Source organism: Haliotis cracherodii, unplaced genomic scaffold (assembly GCF_022045235.1).
Source record: "Haliotis cracherodii isolate W230 unplaced genomic scaffold, xgHalCrac1.p SCAF_9, whole genome shotgun sequence".
NCBI lineage: Eukaryota > Metazoa > Mollusca > Gastropoda > Lepetellida > Haliotidae > Haliotis > Haliotis cracherodii.
The window spans coordinates 27828971-27842556 of NW_027266343.1; the positions used below are offsets into that span (position 1 = coordinate 27828971).

The following is a 13586-nucleotide window of genomic DNA, read 5'->3' on the forward strand; positions in this document are numbered from 1 at the left end:
GGGGATAATAACACCTTAGTGTCAACATGATCAGCGACCTCCGTTGTCAGAGAAGTGTCTATGTGTTCAGCCATCTGGGGATGCCTGCGGGCACGTTGGGTGTGGGTATTCAGTGGAGTCATGAGGGGAGAGAGAGAGAACTTCTGCAGCCAGGAAAAACAGCGGTAAAAGCATGAAGGTAGTAATGCAGGATAAGATAAAAAAAATAACATTTTATAAGCAACAAACCATCATTCAATCTCTATGAAACCAAATCAATTAAGTCTTAAATTTTTTTCCTCCAAAATTAAATTGGGTTTCCATTTTGGCCTGTTTAGGCATATAATTTGATGACATTTTATGTGTGAAAAAGAAGCCTTAAGCTTACACTATTTTTTTTAAATACTGTAGTTTGAGTTTTTTAACAAAGTCTCATCCATGCTAATAAAAATTGTTAAGCTTTTTCTCTGAAACCATGAGCCATGAAGCTGAATCTTGTCTTTTGGGGTTCAGCTTGCAACATAACAAAGAAATGCATAAACATAAAGTACATAAGATGTTTTATTAAGGTCATGAGAAACAGGGAGAAAACAGGCCTTCTTTCCATGCAGTTCAGAAGATTAACAGCTTTTTGGTTTTGAGACACTGATTATGTGTATGAGAAGAATATTTGTATGTTGCATGGAAGGATGCAAAGATATCCACATGATAATTGCAGCCACACTGGAGCACTCATACCACATACAGAACCAGTGATCAGACAAAGGAAAGAAATCACAACAGCAGCTTTGAGACCCCGACAGTTTCTACATATTTTGGTCTGACAAGTTAAGGATGATGCTGAACCTGGTACAAGACTTGTTCCCGGCCAGATTCTATGAAATGACAGGTCAATATGTTGCTACAATTCACATTCTTAAATCATGTTTGAGTACAAATGTATGAGAAAATTCAAACCTTAGTGAGCAGATATTTTCAGAAACAATTTACTTTCCAATTAATTGAACTTAAAATATGCTTGTTAAAGTGTTTTAAGTGTGCAGGAATTTATCTCATGTTAAAACAATATTGCACGGAACACAATACTAAGAAATACAATGTACAAAGAAAATGTTCATAGAGCTCTAATCAATTTTGCAGTTATTTTGCCAAGAACTGGCATCATGAAATATACCCATGCCAAGTGATAACCAATAACCATGCTAAGCCTCCCTGCTAATCCCAAGATGTTTCTAACTGAAGACGTTTTTCAACTGTAAACTACATACATATTGTCAGTACTGGTGAGACACATGCAAGGACATACACAGTCTGGTTACATGGCACATTGAAATTGACATGAAATTGATACTGATCAGTGCCATGCCTCTACTGCCCTTTTGCTTCTGGGTAGTAACAATAGATACGCAATATACAAATATATACAACAGTGGGTTATGCCCATTTCAGAATAGTGTTTTTCAGTTTGGCAAATGTGTTCATGACTTTAGGCTGGGGTTGAGAGAGGCCGTAAACAGAGAGTCGAAAGCTGATGGCTCTACATCTGTGATCATCGTAGAGTCATATAATCTCAGCTCAACCTCTCATTTGCCTTTCATCCCAAACCCTGATGATATAAACAATCCTTACACTCACATTCTCAAATCTCAACTGACTCAACTGAATCTCAAATGTAATAATAATCTGAGACTTATAAAACCAGACTTTTTGGACCATTTTATTGAGAAGGCAAGACAAGTTGGTTTCCGATTTTATAAATGCAAATACCACATTTAATGGCACACTCATACACATGTGAACTCAAACTGAAAATTGTCAAAGCACTTCTTGATAAATCAACAAATTACTAGTAACTGAGCAGTTGAAAAAACAAAGAACATTTAACAAACAGTGGAAATAAATATGAGAGGTGCCTTCTCAAACCACGCTTCACTCACACAGATGGACTGCCACTGAGCCTCATCACACATAACCTTCAATGACAATTACACATGTAAAATCAGTCTGTACAATTCATGTAAAATTAACTTTGTTCCAAAACAATCTGTACAGTGACTAGATGATACATCATTGTTTAGGTGGTGACCGGAAGAATCCACTCATAGGGGGTGGACCTACCGTCGCTGTTTGTTGCCCCTGGGGTGGGGACTGCATTGGGGGCATCCCCATTGGGGGTGGTCCTTGCCGGACTGTGGGAGGGAGCATACCCGGGCTGAAGGAAGGACCAGGGGAGGGGTTTTGTCCACGGGAAAATGGACCTGGTGAGAAACCTGGGGGTGGTTGTCTGGGAATCCCCTGCGGTGGCGACCCAAGGGGCGGGGGACCTGCAGGTACACTCATGGGGAGAGGCCCTAACGGTGAGGGGCCAGCTGCTGCTCGTTGATGTGCTCCCTCAGGGCCAGGCATCTGGGGTGCAATCCCGAATGGGGAGTACAGCTCCTTGAGGAACAGTAGTACTGTGTCTTCCGACTCCCTGGGGACAAGGCAAGGTGTTTACAATAGGATCTGAACAGAATGCCTCAGTGCACAAACCATCTTAATATCAATTATCTTGCGCAAAATGTGTATTTTCAGCAACAGAGAGCTGTGCTATTAAACTGAACTTTCATGTTGGTTATTAAGCAGCCACATCAGATCTATTGTGACTGTTTTAATTCTTATCATGAAGTCTGGCACCAAGTGAAGGTTGGTGAGCTATGTACTCTCTCACTGTTACTCAGGGCCGATGTGCAGAGCTCAGTTTACTAACATGATACACAGATCAAACAATACCAACATTCACTTCCTCATGGTCCAGAATCCATATTTTCAAGAAATAAGAAAATCAATTTTGACTGTCCCCATTCAATGAACAGTTAATGATCTCATTCCTTGATCTAGCACTAATACATGACTTTGTTTGTGACTTTGTGTTCAAATGTAAAAACCCTGAAGGAAATGTTGTTATACTTCTCCTGTCAAATGCAAGCCTAAATGTAGGTCTTCTTCAGAAATATATTGAAAGATCCTCCTGTTTAAGATAAATACTGAGTGATACTGATCTGACAAGTAAGGGATCTCACCAGTAACAGCCGTGGCTGGCCAGGGCAAACAGGTAGTCGTTGAAGCTCTCAATAGGTTTCTCCTGCAACACAAAGTCCACTCGCCGGCCTTCGTTCAGCTGCCCCATGCACAGGTCATCATCGTGGCTGGACGCAACAGCTGGAGCACAACACACAGCAGTGGAGAAACACATTCCATGGACTCTCAGTACCAGTAATACTCAATACCTGGTGTCATATCCACCTGTGTATGACAGCCCCAATAGGGTGTTAAATGTAGGAGTTAATGCAGTCATAGCACTACCATCACTTGGAGAAACAGAGCACTGATCATGAAGCAAAGTCTCTCCTAAGGGAATAAGATCTGATAAAAGTCAGATAAAAGTGATGTGAATATATTCTCTCAAGGAGTATTAAAGTATTTACTAGAGATGTATGACTAGACTATGACTAGTTCATGTTATACTTGTGATTGAAACCAATCAGATTTATTTTCACCTGTCATCAATGTACTGCCCGACTTACATCCAGTCTCGATCTTGTCCTCCTCATTCTGCTGCTGCAGCTGCTGGATGACACTGGTCATCTCCTTGTCCATCTCCTGCTGCAGACTCTCTGGGGTCGGTGCCGTGCGGTGCGCCATCGCAAAATCATGGATAGAGTTCCACGTACTCCTAAGGGAGTCCATCAACTTGTTTTTCAGGTCATTTCCTACCCGAGTTAAACTCTCTCTCAACTCTGAAGTACAGACATATTTCATTCACAGTACATATCTTGTTTTCCAATATCGATGTTCGAAATAGTCATAACATCAGAAATACCTCCAGACTACCAACATGATGAACAGTGATAAGCTGTTTCTGGAATAATAAGTTCTACTAAACAACTAAATACTGCGTAATACATGAAAATTTCAGGAGTTTTGGTATACAAAAACAACTTTGTCATCAATATGTAAGATATATATATCCATGCCCTGTAATTAGAAAGTCTGAACCAATTGATCCAGATATTGAAAGTATGAGCGACGATCCACCGCATCAGATCATGCTGACATCAATCAGTCAAGTGGGACCATCCTAACCATTATAGTGACCACTTACAACAAGCAATATGGTGATAGGACCTACTTCACACCCCAATCCCCACAGGGTCGCAATAAACCATATTCATTTACTGATCATATTGCAAATAAGTTTTCCACGCATCACTGACCTAGATGCAGCCTCTTCCGGCCCTTATGGTGAGGGATAAGAACTGGCTTGATGCTGCTGGCAGCTGGGTTGACTAATGGCTCCAGTCGGTAGGCAACCGGGTCAAACTGAAACAATAGAAGGATTCTTGCCACTGTCTCAAACTTTAGGCTTTATGTCATGGAGATGTTAGAATTACCTCACCTGTGTCTCAACCATCGATTTTTACAAATAACACAATGTAAATTGATTCTAAGCTGGCCCAATTATTTTCTTGTTTTACAAAGAACCTTTGCCAAATTTGGCAAAAGCTAACACTTTTCAACCCCATGACTGTTAATTAATGCTATGATTAAAAATAAACTTAACTTTCTATACATGCTGCCATACCAAGCATCACAATCAGGATGAGTTAGTGAGTATGGTTTTATGCTGCATTTAGCAACATTCCAGTATCATGACAGGGGATATCAGAAACAGGTTTCCCTTGTGGGGAATCAAACTGAGGCCACTGGGATGATGGTGAACACATCAACTACTGGGCTTCCTTACTATCCCATTATCAAGGTGAAACCAAGGGTAACAATTAGCAACACAGCCTGATACACTGACCTTCCCTTCAGCTCTTACTTGTAGTTATTGTATAGGAAGTATAGATGTAGTATTGTATATAAAGTACAACTACAGTATAACAAACTCCATGAGGACATGTGCTCAACCTATCTGTAGTTCATCACTCACATTTCTGATTTCTCCCCACCAATAAACAAACAGTCCTCCCTGGTTCTAATGCCACCTTGTGTCCAGCGGGAAATGTGGCATCCGAAACAGGTAAAAAAAATGGACTTACAGACACGGATAACATATAGAAGATTATATACCGGTGCTCATTCATTTAAGAAAAGGATATTTTCATTAACATCAAATTACACATAATTTGTTTGTTGTTTTAAGAAAGTTTTACAAACCTGTAGAGGTTATGAATTCTCTGATGAAATCCTCCTTGGGGCACTTATTGCATTTTCCTTGCTCAAGAAAATCTACATGACATAGTTGTAACCATTTTCCTTAATAAAAAATGTTACCACACAAAAAACTTCGTTTTTGTATGATATACGACCACCCTTACGGGGCCTCACCACCAACGGCGTCTCACGCCAGGGGGAGCAACTCTCACCCAAATCACTTTCCATATGTCAAATGCTGACGGAATGTGGGGAGGTGGGTGGCCGTGCCCCAAGGAGGATTTCATCAGAGAATTCATAACCTCTACAGGTTTGTAAAATTCTCTTTCTGATTAAATCCTCCTTGGGGCACTTATTGCATCAAGACAGACTCCCAAAGATAATCTAGGAAGTGGCATCCGTCAGCAACAGGCGTAAATAAATACATCGTATTTGATTATTCAACAGAATAAAATATTGAGTTCAATAAATGGAACCAACCTTATCGTGAGGCACCACCGTCGAAAGGCGGGGGCTAGAGACAGGGCGTGGTCGACCATATATTATGATAAAGCCTGTTTTTGCGGCTTGTCATAAGTTGAGAACTCGAAACACCTCCCACCCCCCCACACTTTTTTTTTGAACAAGTGATATAGGGGCGTAGATCACGAGAGACCATAACCAGCGCTGAGCTAGGCCAGAGGGTACCCGAGGATCGAAGGAGCGCGTGCGCAAAATACGAGTATTATCGAGTAGTAAGGACTGATATTCATCGACCGCAGAAGATAAAATCCGGACCATTACTGAGCAGTATAACCGGAGGACTGTCTAAAATCTCGAATGCTCAATCTGCTAGAGATTAGAACTTTGCCCCGTTCAGAGAACTGACTGACCAAACCGAGTACGCTCGCTTGAGTGTTTGTCGAGTTGGTAAGGTTTGATGAATCGTGCTCGGCTGGCTCCAAATAGCCGCGGAGCAGATCTGCTCAATGTGCAGAGCCGCTGTGTACGCTTTTGACGCAGCCACTGCTCTAACCTAATGAGCCTTCAACCTGGTAGGGGGGTCGCTGCCTGTAAGCGTATACGCTGTACAAATGGTTGAACTATCCACCTCGAGATAGATTGTTTACTTGCAGGTGAGCCAACCTTCCTACCGCCGTAACAGCAAAATAGTTGGTTATCCTTACGGACACCAATATTTCTGCTGATATAGGCCTTGAGAGTCGTGCGGACATCCAAGACATGAGCATGTCTTGCAGTGGTCCCCGACGAGGAAGGCTGTGAAAGAGCAGGTAGCTCAATAGGAGCCGTTCACGTGGAAGCGTGTGCGACCCTTTGACGGTAAGAGTCCGGTAGTCGAAAACTGACTCTGTCCCGGTGATATTTATCGACCGCATGGAAGACAGTTATTTCGGGATCGGCTGACATAACACGAATGTCGCCTACCCGTCTGCCGGACGTTACCACCACAAGGAACCCGGTCTCCCAGCTCAACAGCTGAAGAGAGAGAGACGACAGATCCCGAAAGGAAGGACCGGACAGCCAACCGAGAATGATCGACAAGTCCCAAGGGAGACTGATCCGCCGGACTGGCGGTCGGATCCTGTCCACACCTGCTAAAAAGCGCTGCACTAATGGGTGTGCACCCAGAAGTGCCCCGTCGACAGTGACGTGAAAAGCTGCGATAGCTGTAGAGTACCCCCGGACTGTTGATGCGGCCAGGCCGTCATCTAGTCGAGACTGGAGAAACTCAAGCACGGATACGAGATATTCAGAAAAAAAGATCTGCAGAAAAAAAGATCTGCAATCCCTCTATCGACACACCAGGGCGCATAGCAGGCCTATCTATCGTACTGAATGTTTGTCGAATCCCTCCGCGAAGCCAACACTGTGTCTGCAACTCGTGCAGGAATACCGCTCTTCTGGAGGCGATTCCTGACAGTGGCCAAGCCACCCACTGAATCCTGGGATTCGGGTGGAGGGCCCCGTTCTGGGATAGGAGGTCCGGTCATAAAGGTGATATAACAGGAGGCTGAGCCAGAAACCTGAGTATTACTTGAAACCCACTCTGCGCCGACTAAAGAGGTGCCAGGAGCACAATTAGTCGCGCAGGCTGAGTGCTTAGCTGAGACAGGACCTTGGAAATCAGAGGTACTGGGGGGAATGCCCACAGAATTCTGTCCGTCCAATCTAGCTGGAAGGCGTCCGGTGCCACCGACCTCGGGTCGTGGACTCGGGAGCAGAACGTTGGTGTCTGGTGATTCATCCCAGACGCAAACAGATCCACCTGTAACGGCCTGTATAACAGGGAGAAAATCCCGAATATCCCCGGGTCGAGCCTCCACTCGTGAGGAGCGAGGATCTGGCGAGACAGAGCGTCCGTACGGACGTTGTCCACCCCCGGGAGAGAAACAGGTAGCACCCTGATATCGTGAGAGTCGCACTATAGTAGGAACTGCCATGTCTTTCATCGAAGCGACGGAGACGCCATTCCCCCCTGCTTCCGGATGTAAGTCATGGCCGTTTGGTTGTCCATCTCTAGACGAACCACTTGGCCACGAAGCAGACCCGTGAAGCGTTGGAACACCAACCTGACCGCTCTCAGTTCTAGCACATTGATATGCAGTTTGATCTCCTGCTGGGACCATAGTCCCGAGGCAGTGTGATCATTCAGAACGCCTCCCCAACTGTGAGAGAAGGAACGGGAGTGTCGAGGGGGAGCCCCCGGGACAGATTCCCGACCTTGGTCCACCACTGGAGGTGTGTAATGAGCCACTACGGAGTCTCGAGCACAGTCTCGAGATCTTCCGAGTTCGCCCAAAGTCGACAGTGCTTGTTGAATGGGACTCATTCTCAAGCGCCCCGCCAGACCAAATCCACTGTCGCCGCCATGTTGTCCAGTAACTGGAGCTATGTACGAGCACCGTGTTCAAATTAGCCACTAGGAAGACTAGATTCTGAGTGGGGCTCAGATCTGACTTCTTGAGATTGACCATCCACCCTAGAGTGATCAGAATATCTATCACTTGTTGTGTAGCTATCTGACTCAGGGATTGCGATAGAGCTCTCAGTAACCAGTCGTCGAGGTACGGATGGCAGAACCGACCTTTTGACCTGGCCACTTGGGCGGGAATCAACATCAGCTTGGTGAACACCCTCGGGGCCGTGAAGATCCCGAATGGTAGAACCCTGAACTGATAACACCTCCCGTCGAAAGAAAACCTCAGGTATTTCTTGAACTCGGGGTGTATTGGTATGTGGAGATAGGCGTATTTAAGTCTATTGACGTTAGCCATTCTCCTGTCTCGACAGGTGAGATCACTGTTTGGTGACTAGGAAACAAGTCGAGTAGAAGCCCTCGCTTTCCTGTCCCTCGGTACCCGGTTCGATCGCAGCTTTCATAAGAAGTGCGTCGACCTCGGCACGGAGGAATTCCGCCTTCTCTCGGGTAGCAGGCACCAGAGTGTGCTTTATCCCGGAGAAGGGGAGGGGCGGATGATGTTTCCACCGAGGCAAATGGCCATCCCTTAAAATGGACGGGGTCCGGGGATTGTGATGTAACTGTCTCCGATTCCTTCAGGAATAGAGCCAGTCGGCCGCCTACGGGGACATCCGGCTGGAGGCAGTGGACCCCGGCTGTCGGCAGTTCGATAACTTGCGACTGTGGGTTCACCCGGGGCTCTTCGGGCGCTAATGGGAACCCATCGTTCCCAGCCCCGCGAATAAGCTGTTGGTCTCGACCAGCTGCCTTGCCCCGGCCCGTGCCTCTCTTGCTCCTCCCGGCGCCCTTATACCTGAAGGAAGCGGCGGCTTCCAAGCAGGTGTGGACGTCTGACCCGTGCGTTAGCGTAGGCGGGGACAATTGGAGAGGCCCGCTTACGCGGTTTTAACGCTTGGTACCTCCAACAAGGCCTTATGAGTCTTTGATGGAAGTATACAATTGAGCGGCCTCTCGGACCACCTGCTGAGCCCCAGGGAAGAGGGTGGCACCCTCTTATACGGCAAAGCAAGTAGGTCTTGACGTGTGCAAGTCGAGTATTTAGATACCAACATCCACCGCCTGCGCATGCCCATAACAGCGCACATCATCTGCGAGGCACAGCTACGAATAGCGTCCCGCGTAAGATAACTGAACTTCCGTTAGTTGCGCGGCCAACTCCGAAGAGTCGGCCGGCCCCTCTCCCGCTAACTCCCTCTGTACAGTCGACAGATACGCGGAATGTACGGACACACGGAGCTGTTGGCATGCATTATGATATTGCTCCTCGAAGCATATGTAAGCAGCCTTCAACTCCGCACCGCACTCGGGAAAGGGGGGGGGGGGCAACTGCCGGCCCTGCTTGACCTTAGTCAAGTTGGGTGTCTCCGACTCTGGCATGGGCGCAGCCACCTGAGGCAGTACCTGGACAATCCTGTCCCACACGTGCCTCTGCACCCGGCCCGAGGCCGAGTCCCGGTGCCGAGGTGCCGGAGGTTCAAGGGAACCCACCTGACACTGGGCTAGGTATCCACTAGTGGAAGCCTTGACCTCGGAAGAGGCGTCTGGCTCCGCTAGGGAAAATTGTGCGTCGGTAGTGCACGGGCCGGCGCCCGCCATCCCTCCGCTGGGGAGCTTCCTCGAGCCAGAGCCAGAGCTAGGTCTCGGATCGTCCCCGAGACAAAGGGAACCAACCTGGCTCCGGGCTAGGTATCCACTAGTGGAAGCCTTGACCTCGGAAGAGGTGTCTGGCTCCGCTAGGGAAAATTGTGCGTCGGTAGTGCACGGGCCGGCGCCCGCCACCCCTCCGCTGGGGAGCGACCTCGAGCCGGAGCCGAGGCCCGGTCTCGGATCGTCCCAGAGACCAAGTGGTCTGCCTCGGCCGACGCCGGGCATAACACAGATCTCGAAGCCGCGTCCGCCACCAACAACGGGGAAGGCTCAGCCCGTAGCTCCTGCCGGAGCCGAGACTTCACCTCCTCCATCATCGACGCCATTGGCAACTTAAGTAACGCAGATAAGTCTGCCAAAGACAGTGCAGGAGAGGGTGCAGTGCTTACTACGGGGACCCTCGAGCCTTCTCCCCCGGCCCCCGGAGAGGGAGCGGGAGAGACAATCTCGGCAGCTGTTTTACCCTTTTTAGATGGGGAGGGGGGGGGGGGGATGTCTTAGTAGATCTGATATCTACCCCCGCCTTTAATAGACCTCTTTAAAGTGGAACAAGTCAACTTGTCTCTTTTCGGGGCCCCGGGGGGTAAAGGCAATGTCCGCCAGACATATTAGGCAGCGTTCGTGCCTGTCTTAGAACAACCCGTACACAGTTTGAAGGTCTTGTAAACAAGACCGTAATTTCTGAGGTGGGCGGGAAGGGTATTAACGTGTATCAGTGCAATATAAAGATCGGAAAGATACGTGTATAAATTGTGAAACTAGAAGCAAAGGCGTAATGTAGAATGCGATTTGTAACGCGATACTAATAGCCAATGTCGTAGTATAATTATAACACCAAAATGGCGTGTTACGCGCTAAGGTGTAAAACCCGTAAAAAAGGTAAGTGTAGTTTATGAATTAACACACCACCTACAATATGGACGCCATTACGGCCATCTGAATTCAAAGGTACCGTGCACATGGCGTATAATTACAACTCTATAACTTCACAATGCGAGGTATTATGCCTTTGCAATGAAAGAAATGTACCATACATACAGTTTGGTCAGCCATGGTTCTTTCGAACGATAGATTTCTCTTATTTTTGTCTTGTGTGAAAAATCAACACGTCTGTCTCTTACAGATGACATAAGGAAAGTGATTTGGGTGAGAGTTGCTCCCCCTGGCGTGAGGCGCCGTTGGGGGTGAGGCCCCGTAAGGGTGGTCGTATATCATACAAAAACGAAGTTTTTTGTGTGGTAACATTTTTTATTAAGGAAAATGGTTACAACTATGTCATGTAGATTTTCTTGAGCAAGGAAAATGCAATAAGTGCCCCAAGGAGGATTTAATCAGAAAGAGAATGAATGATTCTCTGTGTGAGGATTAGCTGCAAAAACAACTGAGATCAATGCAATTCGTCTGTAGATTTAGAAGACGAAATTTTCTCCAAAAGATTAACTACATTGCCAAATTCTTGTCAAAATATAAAACAAATGTCATCAGGGAATCAAAACGGTTGTCCAAACATTGGCACTGGCATTGGCATTATAACCAGGGGTATTATAATCAGGGAAAACTGTATTTATGGTTTATATTGTGGATACTTATCATTCAACTGCATTTGCCATATTGGCAACCTAGAGAACCAACAACTGCAGTGCTAGAATTCTGTCTAAAGAGTATGTCTTTTCACAGATGCCATAACAACAGGAGATGTCATCTTCCGGCCAAATGACGGCCGGTCTTCTTGCTGAGTATTTACTTGTAATACTTTGTTATGTGGGTGTTGTAACAGTAAGCTGTGACAATGTTAGAGTGTGGGTGGGTAACACCATTTTGGTAGTAGGGATTTCATTGTATAATCACAATATTGATGTCTCCATAAATTATTAATATAAATACTGTATCATTACAAATGTATGAATATTGATACTAACTTAAAAACTCACTTACCATGGTTAAGATGACATTAAGATGGCAGGAGATTTGATATTAAACAGTTTATGATTCAGCCTTATTCCCACTAGTATTCAAAGGAAAAATTGGAGATCTTGACAAATTATCTACACCCAAACAGAATAACTTTGTTACTAATCAATATATTTAGATATATTAATGGTAAATTTGTCTTATATATGCTCCCCTATCCATTGGTGTACTCAGGTGTAATGTGTGGATGTGCATTGTGGGACTCACTGCCATGGCACTCACTGGCTGGTTACTCACATAAGAAAATATTGAGTAGGATTGCTGTTGAAGTATAGCTTGCTACAGGCATTAAATCAATACACAGAATTTGTTACTTGCATGAATATAAAATAATAGTATATATCACGGTACACTCACGGGGTGGAAGATGTTGAAGACCCGGGAGCAGGTGGGTAGCTTGAACTCCTCCCCCACATTGTCCACCCCCCGGACTGACAGGAACACACCAATCGGGGAGCCCATGGCAAACAGCCCGCATGGCTGGAAGTCCAGTTGTGGGTACTGCACGATTGGCTGGCCAGTTCCAGCCAGGCCACAGATGTAGTCTACGGATATACTGGACGTCCTCTCCAGCCTCCTGCAACACAACGGTACATGCAGAGTTGTGGAATGTCAACAGAACAGATGGTGAAAAACTGTTGTAGGAATCTGTACTTAATACTCATGTACTTCCACAACTCATGGATCTGTAAAAAAAATATCAGAAAATCACAAAACACATGTCCCATGAATTAAGGAGATTTCAAACTATACTTGTACACATCATCATGTCCTGTGGAATCATGTGAAATCTTCAAAGTACAGTAAACTATATTTATAACGAACACGCTTATGATGAACTCTGGTTATAACAAATTTAAGCGTTATAACCATAGTTTACTATAGTTTATTTAATTGATAATCACACAAATCTGCCCATACTTTAATAGTGAAATGACTGTGGAATGTTTCATATATTGTGTATTTACAACCACCACTTCTGTTGCTCTTACATGTTGCCAAAGTTCTTATTTCTGTCTTCTCCTTCCCGAGCTCTCTGTTCTTCTCTTGCCTTCTTCTCTGCTGCTTCCTTGGCAAGATGTTCAGCCTGTCGTTTCTTCTTCTCCTACAATATCAAGTTTATAAATCATTAAAAGTCAAGCTGGTTCCATCACAATCCAAAAACTCAGCATATTTCACCTAATCATCCCAAATTGGCCCCATATCATTAAGCGATATCTTCTATAAAGTTGAAAGCACAATTGGAGCACAAAGTTTGGCAGATCATTGTCACATCACTAATCTCTGTCATTGAAGCTGGGTAGGTATATTTTTTACACTCAAGACACAGGTTAATACTGCTTACAAACTGAAAAAATGATTTTGGATGATAACTAGAATCTCACCCTCATGTCTTTTGATAGCACCTACAGCAACTCTTGATAATAAAAATTTTAAACTCTGCAAAAGACAGTTGGGTGAGCTTCTCGATTTATGTAACTCCTCAATGACTATGTGATTCAGTCCATGTGAAAGGTTTAACGAGTTACCTCCTTCTCTGATTCTTCTTTCAAAATACCCTGTAGTTTCTTACGTGGTCCCATTGGAAGCCCAAGATCCTTCAAATCCGATTCGCTGCACATTATCTGAAAATAGAGCAGCTAGCGATCACTACTAGACATGTCCACAACAACTGTGACTCTACTGGACTATGTAGAGATATTTCACTTATAACATATAGATAACCATCGTATCTTTAAACATGTTAAACTGTACGCCGTATGTGCTTTATGGCATACAGAGGGTGGATGTGGAAGTAATGGAATGTGGA

The 13586-nt window shown here is 45.3% G+C and overlaps 1 protein-coding gene across 2 annotated transcripts in view; it reads right to left on the reverse strand.

The window, feature by feature from the left end:
* Positions 1-527: 527 nt before the first annotated feature.
* The window catches only part of LOC139452060 (triacylglycerol hydrolase DDHD2-like), a 37554-nt gene continuing 24495 nt past the window's right edge, over positions 528-13586 (reverse strand). For both annotated transcript variants that reach the window (XM_071233363.1, XM_071233362.1), the window contains 7 exons: positions 13306-13401; positions 12769-12881; positions 12134-12353; positions 4236-4341; positions 3546-3758; positions 3042-3180; positions 528-2452 (listed from right to left, as the gene is read on the reverse strand). In XM_071233363.1, the coding sequence (XP_071089464.1) occupies positions 2047-2452; positions 3042-3180; positions 3546-3758; positions 4236-4341; positions 12134-12353; positions 12769-12881; positions 13306-13401 (1293 nt within the window). In that variant the 3' untranslated portion in view covers positions 528-2046. The remainder of the gene's footprint in view (positions 2453-3041; positions 3181-3545; positions 3759-4235; positions 4342-12133; positions 12354-12768; positions 12882-13305; positions 13402-13586) is intronic.